This window comes from Plecotus auritus, assembly GCF_963455305.1.
Source record: "Plecotus auritus genome assembly, chromosome: 4".
Classification (NCBI taxonomy): Eukaryota; Metazoa; Chordata; class Mammalia; order Chiroptera; family Vespertilionidae; genus Plecotus; species Plecotus auritus.
The window spans coordinates 61,102,919-61,126,574 of record NC_137775.1 but is presented as its reverse complement, the minus strand read 5'-3'; the positions used below and the strand labels follow the sequence as shown (position 1 = coordinate 61,126,574).

Genomic DNA, 23,656 nt, shown 5'->3' with positions numbered 1-23,656 from the left:
AAACTAGCCCTGAAGGATCCCGGGTTCGATTCCCAGTCAAGGGCACATGGCCGGGTTGCAGGCTCAATCCCCAGGAGTGGGTATGTGGGAGGCAGCCGATCAATGATTCTCTCTCATCATTGATGTTTCTCTCTCTCTCCCTTCCTCTCTGAAATCAATAAAAATATTTTTAAATGCAAATTAATCTATTTGTTATAGGAATCATGTAAATACATGTTTTTGCACTGTCCTGACCTTGGGTAAGTAATAATGAAAGTCACTGAAGCTTTCAATAACTTTCATTTATGAAGAAATTAAAATATACTAATCTTATCATTAAATATCTTCAATTTCAATTATCCTATTTATGGAATCTGTAAAGAAATACTAGAAGAGGTCAATTAGGGAAAAGAGGGGGTATATGTAATACTGTCAACAATAAAGATTTAAAAAAATATATGTATATAAAAAGAAATACTAGGTCCTGTTTTCTAAAAGACCCTAAAATATTAGAATTCATTAGGAAATTATTCTATTGAGATGTCTGACCTAATATAATGCTTTAGATGATAATATCAAAAGAACATAAACCTTACCATTTTTCGGTAAAATGCAGAAAGATCCTTCAAAACACCAACACTTAAAACATCAAGAGACCTAACAAGTAAGATACAAAATTTTATGTTAATACTTAAGTAACTTAATACCTGTCAAGGTTTTCAAATATGTAGAGATAATTTATATTGCTGAATAAGTAAGTTATTTTTAAAACATTAATATCCAGCTGCTACATATTCTTTTAGGAAGCATGCATAGTTATATATTTCAATAAACATTATGAACACACTAGACAAATATCTTATATAAAACTCAAACAAGTCTTATAAATGATAGAAAAATATTTTCTATTGTAATGAAATAGCAGGTACATATTCATTTTTCAACTTTCATTTTCCACAAATTATAATTTTTAACTACAGAAGGAGTGCTTATATTGATAGAACAATTGCCTAACTATCAGGATACCTAAATTTTATCTAGCATTATCATTGCTACCAACTAACTTCATGACCTTGAGCAACTCATATTACCTTTCTGGGCTTCAGTATCTTCCTGTGTAAAATGACATTCAGAGTACATCAATAGTATTAAGGAACTCTCAGATCCCAAAGATGTACTTTAAGGCACCAGTGAAAATTTAAATCAATTTACATTTTGAAATATATCTTAAACTATTTTTACAACTAATCCAAAACAATGTGCATATTCAAATGTGTACCATACCAGTTTTAATATTTTGAAGATAATTAACATGTGATGCTATGTCTTCATTGGTGTGCTCTTTTTTTTCTGTGCATATTTATTTGCACTTTTTCAAGCAAACACGTATTTGATTAGTAATGGTCAAATCTGTACAAATCTTTGTTTTAGTGCAAGTCATAAATGCATTATATGGCTACTCACGTAAAATTACACCAGTACAGACACTTGTGTCATCCTTAATATTAATAGTTCAGCTGATACTTGTCACAACATAATAATTGGGTAACAGTAGTATGACTCATCATTTTCCAGTATATTTTAGATAGGTTTGGTGCTTATTCTACATTTTGGTTGATCCTATCTGACAAACTGAATGGGCTTAATTTGGTTAATAATTGCTGTGATTAGAATTACTAATTTAACGTCAGCAAATAAATTAGCTTTATTCTTCTGCAATTCTAGTCTGTCTCTCACACTAAAATCCAAAAGAAATTTTCAAATGACATTGTCTAATATTTCATAACATTAATTTGTACTAGAAAAGCATTGTTTACCAAATAACAAAGCATTAAATTGCCAAAATATTATTTCCTCTAAATTGAACCCTAAGAGGCAATTATTAAAAATCTGTTAATAGAACAATTTCAATCAGTTTTGGAATTAGTTTCATTAAAGATTATACTGATTTTAAAAAGTCAGTTATCGCCCTAACCAGTTTGGCTCAGTGGATAGAGTGTCAGCCTGTGGACTGAAGGGTCCTGGGTTCGATTCCAGTCAAGAGCATGTACATTGGTTGCGGGCACATCCCCAGTGGGGGGGGTGCAGGAAACAGCTGATCGATGTTTCTCTCTCATCGATGTTTCTAACTCTCTATCCCTCTCCCTTCCTCTCTGTAAAAAAATCAATAAAATATATTTTTTAAAATTTTTTTTAAAAGTCAGTTATCAAAAACTGTTATGATTTATAATAAATTATGTAGGTCAAAATTTTCTTGATTCTTTATCAAAAAAGTTTTCTGGGTTTTCTCAGCTTTAATATGAAGATATAAACAGAATCTGCTTGGCCTGTGTGCTCAGTGGTTGAGATTCGTCTCATGCACCAAGAGGTCCCTGGTTCAATTTACTTTAGGGCTCAATCCCCAGTAGGGGGCAGGCAGGAGGCAGTGGTTCTCTCTCATCATTGATGTTTCTATCTCTCTCTCCCTTTCTCTTGCTCTCTCTCTAAAAATCAATTAAAAAAATAATAAAAACCAGAATCTAATTCATAAAGTTTTCATGAAATTAACTGTATCTAAGTAATACCTTTAGAATGCTACCTGGCACAATAGTATTTGTTATCATTAATACTTTTATTGTCATTATTACCATTAATAATTATTATGGCAGTATTAGTTGTTATTATTGAGTAACACAAAATACATTAGATACCAAAGCTTTAAAAATACAAACTGACACCAAGATCTCTAAACTCAAATTTGTGTTCACCAAACACTCATTTTTCTCACCACTGACTTTATAATGCATAAATGTAATAAAATTTTGACTTTATTAAAAAGAAGTATGTAAATTTATTTCATTAAAAAAATACACTGCTAAAACAATTGAAAACAGCATGATATTACCAAGATCCCTCTAAATCTAAAATGTCTATGACTCCTAAATCATTAACATCAAATAATTTCCATCCAGGTAATCCTCATAATATGAAATATTAACTTATAAAACAGGGTGTATATATATTTAGCTGACTTTTTATGTAAAATGAGTAATTTTTCATAAGAAGCATTTCATTACTCATGGATTTCTACATAAAGCCTTCCACACACCTACCAGCTTGCAACAAACTAGAGAAAATAAAATTTTCAGACCATCCCTTGAAACCTAAGTTGGACAGGAAATGTCTTAAAGAGAATAAATACATACAGAAAATAGAAATCAACCAGTAACAAATTTTATGCATGCTTACATATAAATTAAGTACTAGTATTACAGATAGTGTCCAAAAGCCAAGGTCACAATTACATAGTTACAAACCAACCTAAACAAGCAGAGAGATGCAAACATATAAAAAAATATACTTGTGATAATATTGTTTCACAACTTTGCAACCAGAATGTAAGCTCTACTGAGGATTTTGTCTATTTTATTCATTGTTGTAGCTTATCAATGGCTAGCATATAGTAGGTACTCAAATGTTCATGGAATGATTAAATCTGCTTACATTTCATTTTTTCTACAAAACCAGAATTTATCATTATTCACTTTTAAATTACTAATATAACTGCCATTATTTCTAAATAATTGCTTTTCAATGATCATATAATATATATACCCAACCTACCTTGCTTCAAGTAAAGCTGCCATATTCAGTCCTATAAACTGTAAACAAGACAGTTTCAATTGCTCAGCATTATACATTGCTGCAAATTCTAGTAGCATAGCAGCATTCTTGAGGGTAACTACAAAGGAAGAAAATACATGCAAAATGAGATAAAAGGCATGTTACTACAGAAAATAAAATACTCTTCTAAAGTTGTTAGGTTTGAACATTTAGAACAAGGAAAATTGTTCATTTCTTGACAAAAATAATTTATACAGAGACAAATATAGAACTCACTTTTCTTAAAATATATTTTTATTGATTTCAGAGAGTAAAGAAGAGGGAGAGAGAGAAACATCAATGATGAGAGAGAATCACTGATGGGCTGCCTCCTGCACACCCAGTACTGGAGATTGAGCCCACAACTCAGACATGTGCCCTGACTGGGAATCGAACCGTGACCTACTGGTTCATAGGTCAATGCTCACCCACTGAGCCACACCAACTGGGAAGAACTCACTTTTCATCCTAATATGCCAAAGTAATTTTAAATGATTGGTTATGAGAAAAAATAAGCACACATAAAAAAATTTTAAGCAGAGAAAATACAGAAGGTGCATTATAGTCACCTAAAAGCAAACACATAAGAATCAATAATCTTCCACCTAATATTTTTTAATTGATAACCAGCTTTCCTTTTCATTTATATAGCACAGAAGTCATTCTCTCTTCTATAAAACTAAAGCTATTCTTAAGAATAAGAGAAACTTATGAAATATATTTAATATCTATAAAATATGTTAAGTAATCTATCAATTTATGTGGGTATATTTGCATATATAAACACATACACACACTATATATTTTGGAATATAATTATATCTATATCTTACCATATTGTTCAGGCCAGTGCAGAACCTGGCATTCCGTACAAAACATTCTGGATTTTATTAAAATGCCAGTAACAAAATATATACTTTATATATGAAGTAGGATATTCTGGGACAATCTTCTAGCAAAACATACTTCATATATACTAGCATGTAACTTTGACTTCTCCAACTTCTCCATTCTTTTTCTTATTTACTTTGAGTCCCAGAGAAACAGGACTATCTTCTATGCAAGCTTCCACCACTTCTTTTTTCTTTCTCCCTTGTAACTCTGTCAAAAGTTATAACTGCAAGCAAGCAATAATTATCTCTGTCTCACTTCTGATTGACCTAGTTTCAACTAATGAATAATGAATCCAGAGTCTCCCATTTCAAAGAAATTAAAATGGGTCATATAAAAAATTTGGAATTGTTCAGTTGGGAATAAGGATTGCCCAGTAAATGAAGACCAAACCATTCCTCTTGCTAGGTTCTAGGAAGATCGAGGAATTCATTAATCAAGGCAACTGTGCAGCAAGGGCCAAGAAAAAAATATCCAAGGGGTACCAGGAAAGTGAATTGGACAACTAAAAATGTCTTCTATATGGATACTTTATACCTGTTGCATCCTTTATTTTATATATCTTTTCCTTTCTTGATTAACAGATGAGAGCTATTGTTCTCTTTCTGATAACCCAGGAGAAGATACTCCATAGAGTTCAAGAAAAATATAAATAAGACACTAAAGCTAAGACAAACTACTAGCATTTACAAATTAGATAAACTTGTCAGGAAATCACTTCACACTTCCTCAAGTGGCAATGAAGGAGAACAAAGATTAGATTAGAAAGTCACAAAACTTTTATATCAGGCTAAGGAAATTTAACCTTTATCCTAGAATAAGCAATTAAAAATATCTAAACAGGGGAAGACATAATTACTTCCTACAGAAAGATTAAAGAGAAGTTAGAAGAGGGAAAGAGGATTTAAAAGACTACTGTGACATTACACAGAAGAGATGGGTAACAGTGAATTCAAATGAGCATGATCACAGAATAAAAAGGTGGGGAAAATGTGATCAACACAGTTAAGATGATTCAGTTTTGACAACTAAAAGAATCTGGTACACAGAACAAAAAATACCAAAAAAACCCCAAAAACTGGCAGTTTCAAAGTTGAGTGTTCAGGAGAAAAGCCATGCAATTAACTGAAATAATAAACAGAGAAAGAAATAAACGTTTAAGAGAAAAAAGATGTGTTTTGATCAAATATATGAATGGAATGGTTAAATAAACATTCCATCAAATAGTAGGAAATGGGTAGCTAAACATAGACCTACAGTCAATACTAGGAAAAGGGTAAAAAGTTTCTGTTTCCAAATTCACCCTTGAAATTCCAAAATAAGTATCACAACATCTTTATTATTCAAACTAGAGGCCCGGTGCATGAAATTCGTTCACAGGCGGGGGGGGGGGGGGGGCGGAGGGGGTGTCCCTCAGCCCAGCCTGCACCCTCTCCAATCTGGGACCCCTTGAGGGATGTCCAACCGCCCGGTGGGATCGGGCCTAAATGGGCGGTCGGACATCCCTCTCACAATCCAGGACTGCTGACTCCCAACCGCTCACCTGCCTCTGCCTGATTGCCCCTAACCACTTCTGCCTGCCAGCCTGATCATCCCTAACCACTCCCCTGCCAGGCCTGATCAATGCCTAACTGCTACTCGGCCGGCCCGACTGCCCCTAACTGCCCTCCCCTGCCGGCCTGGTCACCCCTAACTGCCCTCCCCTGCCAGTCTGGTCGTCCGTAACTGCCCTCCCCTGCAGGCCTGGTCACCCACAACTGCCCTTCCCTGAAGGCCTGGTCCCCCCAAACTGCGCTCCCCTGCAGGCCTGGTCCCCTCCCCACTGGCCTCCCCTGCTGGCCCAGTCATCCCTAACTGCCCTCCCCTGCTGGCCCCGTCACCCCTAACTGCCCTCCCCTGTAGGCCTGCCCCCCCCAACTGCCCTCCCCTCCTGGCCTGGTCTCCCCCAACTGCCCTCCTCTGCTGGCCCCATCACCCCTAACTGCCCTCCCTGCTGCCCTGATTGCCCACAACTGCCCTCCCCTGCAGACCTGGTCCCCCCCCCCACCAACTGCCCTCCCCTGCAGACCTGGTCTCCCCCAACTGCCCTCCTCTGCCGGCCCCGTCACCCCTAACTGCCCTCTCTCTGCTGGCCTGACCGCCCACAACTGCCCTCCCCTGGAGGCCTGGTCCCCCCCCCCGCCAACTGCCTTCCCCTGCAGGCCTGGTCCCCCCCAACTGCCTTCCCCTGCAGGCCTGGTCCCCCCCAACTGCCCACTCCTGCAGGCCTGGTCCCCCCGCAACAGCCCTCCCCTGCTGGCCTGGTCCCCTCCAACTGCCTGCCCCTGCAGGCCTGGTCCCCCCCAACTGCCCTCCCTTGCTGGCCTGGTCACCCTCAACTGCCCTCCTCTGCCAGCCTGGTCACCCCCAACTGCCCACAACTGCCCTCTCCTGCCAGCCATCTTGTGTCCACATGGGGGCAGCCATCTTTGACCACATGGGGGTGGCCATCTTGTGTCTTGGAGTGATGGTCAATTTGCATATTACTCTTTTATTAGATAGAATTTTTGTGACACTTTAAAAAAAGAATATATTTCAATTATAATGTACATTTTTTCACATACTAACATCTCTGAAATAGATATGCTTACAAATGATGACATGAAATAATGTAAGTGTTTTCACATTTTTCATGATACAAAAAATATTGGTACATTTTACCATAAATGGCATCAAAAATCAATTAAATACAGCAATCCTAGACCAACCTGAAAACATACTAATATCCTAATTCAAAAATACTCACGTTTTTCAGTTAATGCTACTTCACAAATCTCTTTCAATCGAGTTATGAGAAGCTGATCAGCCACCACAAGAACACTACAAATAAAATCCACATTTTGAGATTCTAAAAGAAAAAAAAAGGAAACAAGCATCACTCTTCATTGCTTTACAAACGTAACACCTAGGAAAAACAAGTAATTAAGACAGTAAAAGAGAATTATACTGGTTATTTTCTAAATGTTGGAACTGTAACTATGATAAACAGTAATAACATAAAAATATTTCTACCTAGAAAGAAACACAACAAAATGCTCTGGTTCGCGCTAAGACCACAAAATGAGCAACCTGAGTTGATCTTTTTAGTAGAGAGGGCTACTACAATGCCTGACTTATTTAAAATCTCCCATGTTGTTACACAAACATTTCTCAAATTAATAAATATGAGGGAAAGTCAAATCTCAACCTCAAGTTTAATATAGGTATGTGTTAACATATAAATATACATCTATGTGTATATATGAGGGAAGGAAGGGGAATAGGGATAAATAATGTTCTTAGGCTTATTTAAAACAAATCTGGTGCCCTAGCTGATTTGGCTCAGTGGATAGAGTGTCGGCCTGCAGACTGCAGGGTCCCAAGTTCAATTCTCAGTCTCTCAGTCAAGGCCACATGCCCAGGTTGCGGGCTCGATCCCCAGTAGGGGGCGTGCAGGAGGCAGCCGATCAATGAGTCTCATCACTGATGTTTCTATATCTCTCTCCCTCTCCCTTCCTCTCTGAAATCAATAAAGATATATTTAAAAACAAACAACAATGAAAATTCACATCGTTAGCTAAGAGTACATTTTTTTTAAACGACAGGAATTCCTTAATTTAAAATAACCTTATTGGTCCAGCATACTAATGGCCGTAAGCAATGCCCCTAAGCCACTGCCAGAATAACAACATAGGTAGAAAAAAAAAAAAAAAAAAAAAAAAAAAACAAAAAACAAAAAAAAAAGGAAGAAAGGGGGAGAAATGGTTAAGAAGAAAAAAATGGAAAGATGGAGTCATTGGAAATGCCAAACTAAGGACTATTTTCAAAATTTCTCTCCTCCAACAAAGGCAATGAGAATACTGCAAAAAAAAATTGTCAAAACTTTTTCAGAAATCTAAAAACTAGCCAAATACTTGTAACAATCTGGGGAGTGCTGACTCAAAGAAATTTACCTAAATCTTGTAAGACAAGTGAGCTTTGGGACACTGCAGCTTTTCCTCCTTATATTCTCCTCTCCCCTCTTTCACAGTAGTCTTAAAACCAACAATCATGCAATTACAGTGGAAATGAACAACTACAGCCACTGGAGGAGACAGAACTATAGTGAAGCAACATTATTATTTTTTTAAAGTCATTATGTGACATGTCTGGCTATCCCCTGGAAACCCCACCCACTAGCAGGGCTTGTCTTTAATGGACCTACTCAAAGCTTGCCCAATGTGAATAGCCTCTTCCTTAGGGGCATTTATTAAAAGCGATCATCAGTAATTGTCTCACACTGAATCTGACTGAGACAATGATGAAGGATGGAGCAAACAAGAAACATAAAATTAGAAAAACACTTGAATAGCTAGGAAAAGAGAAGTTATGACTGAATGTTTGTGTCCCCTGGAAATTCACATGTAAAAGCTCTAATTTAAATATAGTATAGCTATATTTGGAGACGGAGCCTCTAAGAAAGTAATTACGGTTAAATAAAATATGAGGTTATTATCTACACTAATAATCTACACTAATAAAAGAGAAACATGCAAATTACCATCACTCCGCTATGCCCAACAGCCAATCAGAGTGAGTATGCAAATTAACCTGAAAAGATGGCAGCAGCCCCGCCCCCCAGCCGCTCTGGGCCTGTGGGAGTCAGAGAAGTCCGGTGCCAGCGCCTGAGGCTGGCTGCAGCCAGGGAGACCAAGAAGCCGCCTGCCCCGTGATCCCAGGCTGCAGCCAGCAGCAGAAGCCTCACGTCCGCCTGCCCCACGTCCTGGGGGAGACGGAGAAACAGGGCCCCAGCCCCTGAGGCTGGGTGCGGCCCGGGAGACGAAGAAGCTGCCTGCCCCGTGATCCCAGGCTACAGCCAGCTGGAGAAGCCGCCCACCCCATGTCCACCCACCCCAGGTCCTGGGGGAGACGGAGAAACCGGGCCCCAGCACCTGAGGCTGGCTGCAGCCCAGGGGATGAAGAAGCCACCTGCCCCGTGATCCCAGGCTGCATCCAGCAGCAGAAGCCTCATGTTCGCCTGCCCCATGTCCTGGGGAAGACAGAGAATCTGAGCCCCAGAGCCTGAGGCCGGGTGCCGCCCAGGAGATGAATGTCGGGAGCCATAAAAGCAGTTCGGTCTTACTTCCTGGTCAGCCCTACTTCCTGATTAAGCAAGAACAAAGAAAGCGCGAGCGCCAAAGAAGCCCGCGCGCGCCAAGGGCCAGAAGAACCTCCCACATCAGAAAAACCAATCAGCTAGGACAGATACCCAGTCCCCAACCAATCATCCCATGGCAACTCCTTATCCTACCCCTCCCCTCCTGAGTGCTTATATACCGCAACACTCGAATAAAAAAACGAGGCTTGATCAGAACCCTGTCTTGCCTCCGTTCTTCGCGTTCCTTGTTTGTTTCATTCTCTTAGGTGGTTCCTGCGTGCCCTCGTTGCTGCCCCGCGGGCCGGGGCAGATGAAGAAGCCGCCTGCCCCATGATCCCAGGCCGCAGCCAACCAGAGAAGTCGCCCACACTGCATCCCAGGGAAGATGGAGAAGCTGCCTGCCTGCGGTCCAGGCACCAACACCTACGGCTGGCTACAGCCTGGCAGACGGAAAAGCCGCTTACCCCGCAGTCCCGAGCACCAGTACCTGCAGCTGGCTACAGCCTGGTAGACGGAGAAGCCGCCGACCCTGCAGTCCCGGGCACCAGTACCTGTGGCTGGCTGTGGCCCTGGAGACGGAGAAGCCGCTTACCCCGCGGCCCCAGGCGCCAGCACTTGTGGCTACAGCCCAGGCGAAGCCACCTGCCCACCATCCCCTGCAGCTACAGCCGGCCTGGGTGCCTATGCCTGACCAGAGGGAGGGAAGCCCGGATCCCAGGTGCCTGTGGTCGGATGGAGGAGGGAATCCTGGGTCCCAGATGCCCAGCTGAGGCAGAGGTGGTTAGGGGCAATCAAGCCAGCAGGATAGCAGTTAGGGGCAATCAGGCAGGGAGGCGATCAGTTAGGAGCCAGCAGTTCTGGATTGTGAAAGTGATGTCTGACTGCCGGTTATCCCCTGAGGGGTCCCAGATTGGAGAGGGTGAAGGCTGGGCTGAGTGACACCCTTCCCCCCACCTCCCATGCATCAATTTCATGCACCAGGCCACTAGTACAATGATAAAGGGGTCAATACATCAATAGGATATAATAATTATAAAGATATATGCAAACAACATTGAACCTAAATATATAATGGAACTATTAACAGAATGAAAGGCAGAAACAGACATCAATAGCCCTAGCTGGTTTGGCTCAGTGGATAGAGTGTCGGCCTGCAGACTTAAGAGTCTGGGTTCGATTCCGGTCAAGGGCACATGCCTGGGTTGTGGGCTCAGTCCCCAGTGTGGGGCATGCAGGAGGCAGCCAATCAATGATTCTCCCTCATTGTTGATGTTTCTATCTCTCTCTCCCTCTCCCTTCCTCTCTGAAATCAATAAAAATATATTTTTTTAAAAATAGACATCAATATATAATAATAAAGGAGGGCTTCATATTCAAAGTATGGATAGATCATCCAGTTGAGAAAATCAGTACAGAAACAGCAGACCTGACCAACACTATAGATCAAATGGCCCTAACAGACACATGCAGAGCATTCCATCCAAATGAAGCAAATACATATTTTTCTCAAGTGCACACTAAACATTCTATAGAAGAGATCAAATATTAGGCCACCACAAGTTTCATCAATTTAAAAAGATGAAATCATACCAAGTATCTTCTCCTAATAAAAAGGTAAAAAACTAGAATAACAGGAGAAAATTTGGAATACTCACATATGTGGAAATTAACACAGTCCTAAACACCAGTGAGTCAAAAAAGAAATCAAAGAGAAAGCAAAAATATCTTTTGAGACATGAAAATGGAAACACAACATACCAGAACTGATGGTATGAAGCAAAAAAAAGTTCTAACAAGAAAGTTTATACTGATAAATGCCTTAATAAAAAAGAATTCAAAGGAATAACCTTAAATATTTTGCACAACAAAATAACAAGAAAAATAACAAATGAAGCCCATAGTTAGAAGAAAGGAAATAATAAAAATTACAGCAGAAATCAATGAACTCAATACTGAAAAATAAACACCAAATTTAAGAGTTGGTTGTTTGAAAAGATAAATAAAATTAACATTTAAGTAGACTAAGAAAAAAAAAAGAGAGGACTCCAATAAAATCATAAATGAAAGAAGAAAAATTACAAATGATACCACAGAAACACACAGGATCATAAGTGACTACTTATTATGAACAATTAAATGCTAATGAATTGACAATCTAGTATAAATGAATGAATTCCAACAAGTGTACAACATACCATGCCCGAATCATGAAGATCTGAACAGACCAATTACAGAGTAAAAAGAGTGAATCAGTAATCAAAACTTTCCCCAAAAAGATTAGATGGCTTCATGAGTGAATTTCACCAAACATTTAAAAGAAAAATTAACACTGGCCCTTCTCAAACTTGTCCAAAAAATGAAAAGAAACACTTCCAAAGTCATTTTAGGAAGTCAGCATTATCCTGATACCAAAGGCATGCATGATACTACAAAAAAATTAATAATATCCCTGATAAACATACAAGCAAAAATCCTTAATAAAATATTAGTAATTCAAATTCAACAGCATTAACAGTATTACACACCATGATCAAGTGGTATGTATGTCTGAGATGCAAAGAAGGTTCAATACATCAAATCAATAAATATGATACACTACATTAACCAAATAAAGGATAAAAATCTTGTGATCATCTCAATAGATGCAGAAAGTGCACATGAAAAAATTCAATATCCATTCATGATCAAAACTCTCTACAAAATTAGGTATAAAAGGAATGTACGACAACACAATAAAGGCCATATATGACAAGCCCATAGCTAACGTAATCCTCAACCGTAAAAATATGAAAGCTAATCACCCTAAAATCAGGAAGATCTATTCACCACAGTACTAGAAGTCCTGGCCAGAGGAATCAGGCAAGAAAAATAAATCAATGACATCCAAATTGGAAAGGAAAAAATTGAACTGTCTCTATTTGCAGATGATAAGATCCTATATATAGAAACCCTAAAGATTCCACTAAAAAGCTATGAAAAGTAATAAACAAATTCAGTCAAGTTGAAGGATACAAAACCAACATAAAAAAAAAATCAGTTGCTTTTCTATGCCTAATGAACTATCCTTAAAAGTAATAAAGAAAAAAGTCCCATTTACAATTATAAAATATAAAATACAGAAATAAATTTAACCAAGAAGATGAATGATCTGTATGCTAGAAAATACAAAACACTGAGGAAAGATATAGAAAAAGACACAAATAAATGGAAAGATATACTATGTTCATGGACTGGAAGAATTGATATTGTTAAAATGTCCATTCTACCTAAAGCAATCTACAGTCAATAAAACCCCATCAAAATTCCAATGGCATTTTTCATGGAAATAAAATATAAAATAAAAAGCAGCCTGGAGGGACTAGTATCATGCTAAGTGAAATAAGTCAGTCAGAGAAAGACAAGTATCACATGATCGTACTCATATGTGGAATCTAAGTAACAAAATAAACTGTTGACAGAGTGGATCCAGAGACATGGAAGCATGGAACAGTGAGGAATCTCAGAGGGAAGGTGGGGGAGGGTGGGTGGGTGGGAGTTAATCAACCAAAGACCTTGTATGCATGGACACAGACAATAGGGTGCTGAAGGCCTGGGGCAAGGGACAGGTGTGGGCTGGAGGGGGTCAATAGGAGGATAAACGCGGACATGTGTAATACTTTCAACAATAAAGGATTATTTAAATAATAATATTAAAAAGCAATCCTAAAATTCATATGGAATCACAAAAAATCCCTGAATATCCAAAGCAATCTTGAAAAAAAAAAAAAAAGAACAAAACTGGAGGCATGGCACTTCCAATTTTAAACTCTAATACAAAGCTATAGTAATCAAAATGGTAATGTATTAGTATAAACACACATAGACCAGTGAAACAGAATTACAGAGCCCAGAAATAAACCTTCATATATACAGTAAACTAATTTTTGACAAAGGTGTCAAGAATACAAAATGGGGAAAGGACAGTCTCTTCAACAGAGTGTTAGGAAAATTAAAAGTTTGCAGGCAAGAGAATGAAAGTGAACCCATACACAAAGATCAACTCAAAATGGATTAAAAATTTTAAGGTGAGACCTTAACCAGGGGTCCTCAAACTTTTTAAACAGGGGGCCAGTTCACTGTCCATCAGACCGTTGGAGGGCCGGACTACAGTTTAAAAAAAAAAACTATGAACAAATTCCTATGCGCACTGCGGGCCCAGGAGGAGTCGGCTGCTAAGCAGGACAGGCAGCGGCACCTGGCGGGCCGCATGTGGCCCGCAGGCCACAGTTTGAGGATGCCTGCCTTAAACCATAAATCTCCTAGAAGAAAACATGGGGGGAAGAAAACATGGGGGTAAAAAACCCAAACATTGATCTTGGAGAAAATTTTCAGACATGACACCAAAATCACATACTACAAAAGCAAAAAGAAACAAGTGGGATTACATGAAACTAAAAAGCTTCTGTAGAGCAAGAAAAAAAAAGGGAAATCAACAACAACCTTTGGAATGGAAGAAAATAATCTGCAAACCATATCTGAAAAGGGGTTAATATGCAAAATACATAAGAGCTCCTACAACTTAAGAGCAAAAAATAAGCAACTCAGTTAAAAAATGGACAAAAGACCTGAACAGATAATATACAAAGACATACAAATGACCATCGAGGTATATGAAAAGGTACTCAATGTCACTAGTATATAATCATCAGGGAAATGCAAATCAAAACCACAATGAGATGTTAAGATGGCTACTATCAAAAAACAAAAAGTATTGATGAGGATATGGAAGGATCACTTGTGCACTGCTGACCATTAAATTGGTGCAGCCACTATGGCAAACAATATGGAGGTTCCTCAAAATATTAAAAATAGGAATACTGTATGATACAGCAATACTACTTTTGGGTATTTAGCCTAAGGAATTGAAATCAGGATCTTGAAGACATAACTGTACTTTAAACAAGGGGAAAAGCAGGCAAGACAGAATTTTTGTAGTCTATTGGTCAAAACTATACTCCCTGTTGTCAATTCATCTCAATCACAGAAGTAGTTGTGTCTGAAGCTTTAAATCCAATCTCAACCATTAAATACAATTTTTACAGAGTTCATTTTCACATAGGTAAGGAAAACTTGCTTTTTCTATGTCTTTACTGTTAGTAATCATCCCTATTGCTAACTCTAAATTAAGCCTGTGTTGAAGACTTATTTCAATTAAGAATAGAAATTAAGATTCATGTTTTTACCATTATTCAATTATATCTTAAAGATTTAAAATACCTATCTCTTATTAATACCTTTTATCAACACAGCTTCATCAGTATAGAGGTAGTCCAAAATAACTTTCAGTATGTCAGACTGTATTGGCATTTCTAGAGCTGCACAACTGGAAGCCTAAATAAAATAAAACAAAACAATTAAACTACAAAATACTACTATATACTGATTGAGATTGGTACAAAAATTTTGAAGAGGAATCGCATCAAATGCAAAAGAATATAACATTTATAAAACACAAAGCTAAAATAAGATAGTTTTAATTTTAAATTGCCTTATAACATGAAAAAGAATCAAGAAAAATTGAGATAAAAAACACACTGCATTCTAAATTTCCAAATAATGGGGAAATTTTGATTTAAGTAGTTTTTCTGCACTAATTTTCATTTCTAAGTATTGCTATTTTCCAGCAGGCTTATGCATAAAGTTTAGTACAAAAGAAAAACTGAGTTAAAATATCAGGTTCCCATTGTTACTTTCTTTAGTATATAAACCTCCCCAAAATCTAAAGAAGTTTTGTTAACCAACCTAGTTGGTTTATACTTAAATCTTACCTCGATCCATGAGCTACTCAGCATACTATGAAAATAATCTGAAAGAAAAAAAATCAATAAGAATAGTGAAACAATACTGAAACAAATAAATCAGCAACTAAGAAAAAGTGTACCTACCAAGTCTAGCACAAAGAACACATTTATGACAAGGAAATTCCTTTCCATCCACTGATTTCATGGTCACATCATACACAAATGAACTGCAAGAAAAACGTTTAATTAAAGCAAGAGCAATTTCTTTACATGTTTAGCAAATAAGAAAATTCTTTATAAAATCTGGCTTGGCTTTTGACTTTCTTTTCATTAAAGGCAGCAGAGAATAAACAACTTGAGGGTATACAATGAAGTACTTCATCTCCTTCCATTTTACAATAAAAATATTTAAAAAGGAAACTGAATTCAGATAAATATTCAAAAATCTTTCCTCTAACTTTTCTTTTTCATTACTGGCCAATAATATAATGGTAAGTTACAGCACAGTCAAAGGTCTTTAATTCACTTATTTGTACAACCCATTCTATTCTAAGCATAATCCAGATATCTCCAGTTTCTCTTTCTCTAAAAACTTCACCTATAAATAAATACCTAAAAACAAAATATTTAATAATATACTATCAGTATAGTATATTCATCACTGAAAAGACTTACAAAGGAATCATCATAATGATGAGGCATAATCAGTTTGATTTTGGAGTTAACATTTCCTATTGATCAAAAAAATGCAAAATGCAGGCAAGAAAAAAATAATTAAAAATTCCTTTCTTAATTAGAAAGTAATCAGAAAAATGAATTGTACCAATGTCTATTAAACAGTTAATATTTTATCCATTTACTTCAACAACTCCCCATTATTCCCCAAAATGAAGAATATTAGTAACGGTGAAAGTGTATCTACCTATACATTTTGCTTCATATGTAAGAAGAGTTCTATTTCCATACTTAGGTCCCAAAATCTAGAGATAAAAAGTTTACTTTCATTTCCTAACTTACCATTTTTTCTGATTTAGCTTTGGTTTGTTACCAGTTTTCTTGGCAATAACATTAATTTTTTCATTTTCAAATCTGACTCCATCTAGTCTATCAACAAGAAGAGATAAAAATTAACAATGTATATATTTCCCTACCAAAACAAGCAACAAAAATCCAACAAATCCAAAACAAACAAGCAACAAAAATCCAACAAATCAAATCTGAACATGATTATATAACTTGTATCACCTGGAAAAATATCTCAAAGAACTCCCACTCTGTGGTAAAGAAATAATCATACATTCTCTTTCAATTTTACTTAGAATTCAAAATGTGTTAAAATATCACTACTGACCAAAAAATAGTAATTTTTAAATCAAAGGTATGATATAAAGCCTTTCATTGTTTTTAAATAGAAAATATGCACTCCTCCCCAGCTCCCACCCCACAACTAAGGTTACATTGCCATAGGCAATATAAATACCTTAAAAATAGAGAATTCCAAAAAGTCTGGTCTGTAATATGACAAATACTGTCAGCATATTTACATGTGTTATATGACAAAAGTACACAAACAATATGAAGTCAGTGTTATCCCTCCCATTTCGTATAAAGAAAAACTAAAATTCAAAGAAACTAAGAAATCTGACCCAGCTAGTTATAGTAAAGCTAAGAAACAAACAGAGGTCTTTCTAACTCCAAAGAGAGTACTCTTTCCAGCAACCACACTGCCTGCCCCTCTAGATCTCTATTGCACAAACACCATAGAGAGTTCAAACCCAGTAACAGTCTTCCCATATGTGAATGTTTTAATCCAGGGAATACCATAGAGGTAGCTTTAGCAGAAAATGGAGAAAACAAACAAACAAACACATACCTGCCCAGAAAAAGGGGAGTGGGGAGAGAGGGAGAAAGAAGAGAAGAACATCAAAGGAAAAGATAATTTTTAAAAGGAGGACATAAAATACAAGAATAGATATTAAGGAGGAGCCATACCTACTACACAAATTACTGAAACCAAATTTCTTTGCAACATTTTGCAACATTCTTACAGGATCATCTTCCCCAACACTTTTTACTTTTTTGGAAGATTTGAGTTTGCTTCTCTGTTTTTCACTAATTGTATGTGCTTGATTACTTTTATAAACTTCAAATGCTGATTTCTGATTATCTTCATGGGAATTCATTTTATTCAAATGAGGATTCAGAGTACCCTGATATTCTTCCGGTTTTTTGTTTAAGATAATTCTTGGTTTGAAGCCATGAGTTAAAAAGTCACAAGTATCTGTATATATAAATTGTAAAAGGTATTCAAATAAGTCAGGATGGACCTTCTCTACCACAAAGAGAGGGCATCCTACAGAATCTTCGTCTTTCCGGTAAACATCTGTAAAGTCTAAAGAAGTACCATCTGAAAGGAACAATTTCTGAAAAAAGTCAGAACGCAATGCCAAAATATATTTATGAGCAGGGAAGATTCTGTTGCCAACTTGAAATGTCACATCATGGATGCTGTCCATTTCATCCGCTTCCCTCAACAGTTTGCCCAGCTCTTCAAGAAAAGATGATGAAGACACAGCTGGAATTTCATAAAGGCTAGAAATGAAACAAAAAAATCATTTTCACTTTCAAGAAAAAATTTTTAAAAAGCATCCCTAGCCCGGCTGGTGTGGCTCATTGCTTGAGCATCGACCCATGAACCAGGAGGTCACAGTTTGATTCCTGGTCAGGACACATACCCAGATTGCCAGCTCGATCCCCAGAATGGGGGCATCTAGGAGGCAGTGGATCAATATTCTCTCTCATCATTGATGCTTCTATCTCTCTCTCTCCCTCTCCCTTACTCTCTCTAGAATCAATAAAAAATCTTTAAAGCATCCCTAGCCAATTCTCCATTTAAAGTGCAATTTCTTTATTTGCTAAACTTAGAAAATTTTACATTTGGCATTTCCTAAAATATAAGAATATTGCACAGTCTTAGATATTGTATCACCCTTTAAATTTTTCTATTCCTTTTTCTCCTAAACTAAAATAAGAATTAAGTTTTCCTTTGAAAGCAGTGTTTTCTCTTTCAACAAAGAAACACTAAAATATAAATTTCAAATGACTATTTCATAGAAAATTTTTAAATGATAAAAATAACTAAAAACATTCAAAAAAGGATACAGTTCTCAACCACTTCCTCTTTTATGTCCACTTATTTTACAAGTAAAGAAAAATATATAAGGAATTGAGTAAATATTTTGGGTCCCAAATCCTAGAATAGGACAGAAACTCAAGGAAGTAAAAATAAACATACACACAGACACACAATTGGTCTGTAACCCTGTGTCTTTTAGTACTTTAAGAATGCTATCACACTTCCCAATCTACATTTTATCCTTCCAGGTCTGGGAGACCAACCCTCTTGGTTTGCCTGAGACAGAGGGGTCTCCCAGTGCTAAATACAGAATAGGCACAGGCAAAACAGGATGGTCACCCTACTTCTAGGACTTCTTTCCTTTTCAATACTTGATATTTACCTTAACCTGTCATCTCTCTACTAATGTGACTTAAAAGATTTGTACAGAGAATCACACTACCCTACCCTACAGGTGACTCTACACTACTTCTTTTATCAATTCTCATCATATTCAAGGGTCAGAAATTGTTGCAAACTACATAACAAATATTTATATTTTTCAGGATCTGGGACCTTAGAGTACATCACAAAGCACTAAAGGTATAAATAAATTTGTGTGCCTATTCTATATAACAAAAGCTTAATATGCTAAGTGTCCAACCATTCGTTCGACCATTCAACCAGTCGCTATGACACACACTGACTACCAGGGGGCAGACGCTCCGACCAGTAGATTAGCTTGCTGCTGGGGTCCAGCGGATCGGGACTGGGCAAGACGGGCCAGACACACCCTGCAGCCCTCCTGCGGTCCCTCCCCAGCCAGTCAACCTCCTGTGGTCCCTCCCCAGCCAGCTGGCCCCGACAGTGACTGGGCAACACGGGCCAGACAGGTTCTAGACTCTAGAATCTAGAGCCTTCCCGCGGTCCCTCCCCAGCTCCGATCGTGCACCGCTGGGGTCCCTTGGCCTGGCCTGCACCCTCTCACAATCTGGGACCCCTTGAGGGATGTCAGAGAGCCAGTTTTGGCCTGAACCCCGCAGGCCAGGCCAAGGGACCCCACCAGTGCATGAATCCATGCACTGGGCCTCTCTTGTATACATAAACATATATGTATACATCTTCAATATTTTCAATAAATATCATTTTTCAAACAAATTACCAGTGTAACAAATTCTACCTGTGAGTTATCCTGGTAGCATGATTCTATATCTAAAGTCTCTATAAGACATGGCAATAGCTCTTCAATTAGATTTGGTCTAGGAGCTATGGAAAACAAACAAACACAAAAAACTCCAGTGATTGTTCCTTCTAAAAATGAAATGTAATATATACAAGTATACCTTGTTTTAGGATCTGACTGCAGAATTGCAAAGTTGCATCCACTTGGATCTGTGCTGACACTAACAGCTCTGTGGGCAAATGTAAGTTTCTCAAGTCGAATTCTTTCATATACACTATTTGTATCAGAGACACAAGACACATCTGATGAAGAATTATGAAGGTTTGATAAAATCTCTGCTAAAAGGAAAAAAATTCCAATTAATTAAGGTTTTATCAAAATGATTTAGGAAAAATAGAAAAACAATTAGAATACAGAAATATCATTCATATGTATTCAGTCCATTTGAAAAATTACATCCTCTTTCTCTTTAACACAATGTGTACCCTATATATTGGTTGTATAATACATGAAATTTTGGGGGGCAATTCTCAATTATCCATGAATTTGTCCCTTTTAATAAAAATCCTCCACTTGCAACCAAAGTTACCTTTCTAAAAAGCAAATCTAGTGTTAAACGGGATTTTAAAATTCCTGTTTGCATTACAAATATGTAAACTTGGCATCTACATAATTGATTGCTTATTTGTTCCTTTCTTTCCTCCTCCCCCTTTCTTCCACTATTCAGCAAATATCAGGATGACTACACTATCTACCATACAGTGATCACCAGTCTATCCGTAGTGATACAGTAGTGAACAAGACAGGCATGTCCCTACCATCTTGGATACACTGCTAGCAGAAAAGACAAACATTAAACAATGATAACGATAACATCATTACAAGTCATATCAAGGCTATGAAAGAAAAGTATGAAATTTACATTGAAAAAAAAATGATTTTGCCTACAGTATGAAGTATATTTAAAGTATATGGAACCAAAGACAAAGAGATTAATCCAGAAAATATAAATGATATAGATTTAGGTTGTAGAGATGAAACTACAGAAAAGTGTAAAGATTTCAGAAATATTGAGACAAAAATGACAACACTTGGTGACAATTGGATGCAGAGGGTAAGGGAATTTGGGGTGTCAAAGATAACCATAACCATTTACTAAAATTGAAACACTGAAAAGTAGATGTGGGTGTTTGAGTTCAGTTTTAGACCACTAAATATGATGTAAGTAAGACACAATTTTAAGAACTTCAACATTTATAAGTCAAACCTGAATTCTGGTTACTCTTAAATTCATTCTATTTCAGTCTCAGGGGTTTACTAATATTCCCTCAATACACAGTTATTCCAATTTCTATATTCTCAAAAAACGTATTAGTATTTGTCTCCATGACTGCAAATATTTATATACATGACTATGCCCCTACAAATTTGAGTGTCTCAGAACACGGCCCATCTTATATATTTTAGTATTATTAAAACCTGGCCCTATATCTAGCATATAGTAAATGTACCTTAATGTCAACAGACTTGACTAATTTATAAGGAAATGAAAACAAATAATTATCCAAAAATCATTCTTTTGTGGCTTTATGATTTTGAAAAACATGTTTATATAATTACAAATGTAATTTATATATTTTTAGCATACAATAACTGATTTGTTCATTCAACAGACAACTACTATGTGCCAGGAAATATGCTGAATGCTAAGGATATAGAACAGACATGGTCCTTGCCATTTTATAGTCAATAGGAGACAAGCATTTAAAAATTAATCACAAAGATAAATACATAAAAACAAGTAAAAGTAAGTTGCATGATGAAAATACAAAGGGAATATTTTAAGTGAAACCGGATAACTCAGTTTAGATTGAGGAATCAGTAAAAAATATTTTTGATGAAGTATAAATGAAGCTGAGATGTAAAAAATTAGGAAAGGCTCTGGGACTAATCACAACCGGGGTGAAAGGAAGAAACTCCAAGAGTCAGGCAGGGGCCTAATAGGCCATGTGTTGGTAATGAACAAACAATTAAAGAGTTTTAAACACAGGCATATTAGGATCTGATCTTAAAAGCTCACTCTAGTAATCATTGAGAATAGATAAAAGGAAACAAGAGTGGAAATAAGAAAATTATTTTTTCAGTAGTCCATGTGACTTGGGCTAGGGTGGGGGCAATGAGATGTGAAGAGGTAAATAAATTCTAGTTTTTCTGGGAGAAAAGACAAAATCAACTGATTATTAATCATGGATGAAACAAAAATTCACTAACCTTAGTTAAAAAACAATGCAATTAATCCGCAAGTTTATAAATTTATAATCAGATAATTAAGAATGAACTATACAGCCCTGCAGGAAAGGCTCAGTGAATTGAGCATCATCCCATGGACCAGGAGGTCCTGGATTCGATTCCCGGTCAGGGCACATGCTTGGGTTGCGAGCTCAATCCCCAGTGGGGAGCATGCAGGAGGCAGCCAATTGATGTGTTTCTCTCATTGATGTTTCTATCTCATTCTCCCTCTCCCTTCCTCTCTGAAATCAATAAAAATATATTTTTTTAAAAAAAAAGAATGAACTATATAATAAAAAATTTCTACTTCCACTGGTGGCATCTTAAAACTATCCTTTATATTAATCAAGAAATGAAAAAAAACACTTGTTTTCAATTATTTGGCAATTGTTTAAAAAGCTATACTTTTTAAAATTCTCAATGAACATAAAAACTTTATTTTCCCTGTGATTTTTCTGTAAGTCATGTAACATAACTTTTAAATCTTTAATTTTACCCTATATAATAAAAGCCCAGCAACTGAACGGTGGAACGGCCAGAACAACCGGTTGACCAGTCGCTATGACGTGCACTGACCACCAGGGGGCAGACACTCAGCACAGGAGCTGTCCCCTGGTGGTCAGTGCACTCCCACAATGGGAGCGCCACTCATCCCGGTCAGCCAAGTGGGAGCAGCCACTCATAGGGCGAGTCCACAGCTGCTTGGCTGACTGGAATGAGCAGCTGCTCCCACAGCAGGCTAATCCCACCAGGCCATGCCCCCCACACCAGTGCACGAATCCCGTGCACTGGGCCTCTAGTATATATATAAGTATGTAAAAATACAAAAAACAAAAAGCATAAGCTACTAAATTCTCAATTTGGGGAGAAGACAAAAAAGGGAGTTTGGAAGATGGTTCACAACCATCTGGGGAGTTGTTTTTTGGTTGCTTGCTTATTTATTTTTTAACTTTACACTTACCTAGCCCTAAAGTAAAGTCTAGCAATTAGTAACAGTGAGCCACTGTTACTAATGAGAATGTACCATGACCTCAGGATATGCTGAGGTAGATAAAAAGTTGAAAATTTCAATTTAAATAAATCAAATTCTTTCCACTTACCTGCACATAGACAAACCAAAATCAAAAGACACATAAGGGTAAATCTTATGAAATTAAAGGTTACCTGAAAGGAACCTTTATGTGCCATTCACATATATGAACTGACCTTTCTTTTCAGAACTCTTTCTTTTTTCATCAAACCATTTCCCTCTAAATCCTTCTCCATCCTGGGTGACAAATAAAATTTCATTCCTATTTAAAGCAATATCAGAAATGAAGACTTGGCGTGGATAAGCCCATCGACACTGCTTCAAAGAACTGCTGACTGATCTCCAGCAAAACACCTAAAATAAACCAAATTACATCCTATATAATAAAAGGCTAATATGCAAATTGTCCCCTCAACTGGGAGTTCCACCGGAAGTTCAACCAGGGGGTGGGGCCAGCTGGCCAACCACCCACAGCCCCTCACCCTGGCCGGCCCTGCCCCTGATCAGCCCTCCCACCCCAATCAGGGGTGGGGCTGGCTGGCCGGCCGGCCGGCCAACCTCCTGCGTCCCCTCGATCGGGGCGGGCCGGCTG

At 37.4% G+C, this 23,656-nt stretch overlaps 1 protein-coding gene across 4 annotated transcripts in view; it reads right to left on the bottom strand.

Moving 5' to 3' along the window:
* The window catches only part of IBTK (inhibitor of Bruton tyrosine kinase), an 82,855-nt gene that overhangs the window by 33,193 nt on the left and 26,006 nt on the right, over positions 1–23,656 (bottom strand). For 2 of the 4 annotated variants that reach the window (XM_080663517.1, XM_080663519.1), the window contains exons 10-19: positions 23,241–23,418; positions 19,906–20,083; positions 17,440–18,039; positions 16,465–16,551; positions 15,592–15,674; positions 15,475–15,512; positions 14,941–15,037; positions 7,298–7,399; positions 3,583–3,700; positions 576–636 (exon numbers count right to left, since the gene is read on the bottom strand). In XM_080663517.1, coding sequence (XP_080519643.1) covers positions 576–636; positions 3,583–3,700; positions 7,298–7,399; positions 14,941–15,037; positions 15,475–15,512; positions 15,592–15,674; positions 16,465–16,551; positions 17,440–18,039; positions 19,906–20,083; positions 23,241–23,418 — 1,542 coding nt within the window. The remainder of the gene's footprint in view (positions 1–575; positions 637–3,582; positions 3,701–7,297; positions 7,400–14,940; positions 15,038–15,474; positions 15,513–15,591; positions 15,675–16,464; positions 16,552–17,439; positions 18,040–19,905; positions 20,084–23,240; positions 23,419–23,656) is intronic. The other 2 variants (XM_080663518.1, XM_080663520.1) reach the window with 1 other exon arrangement.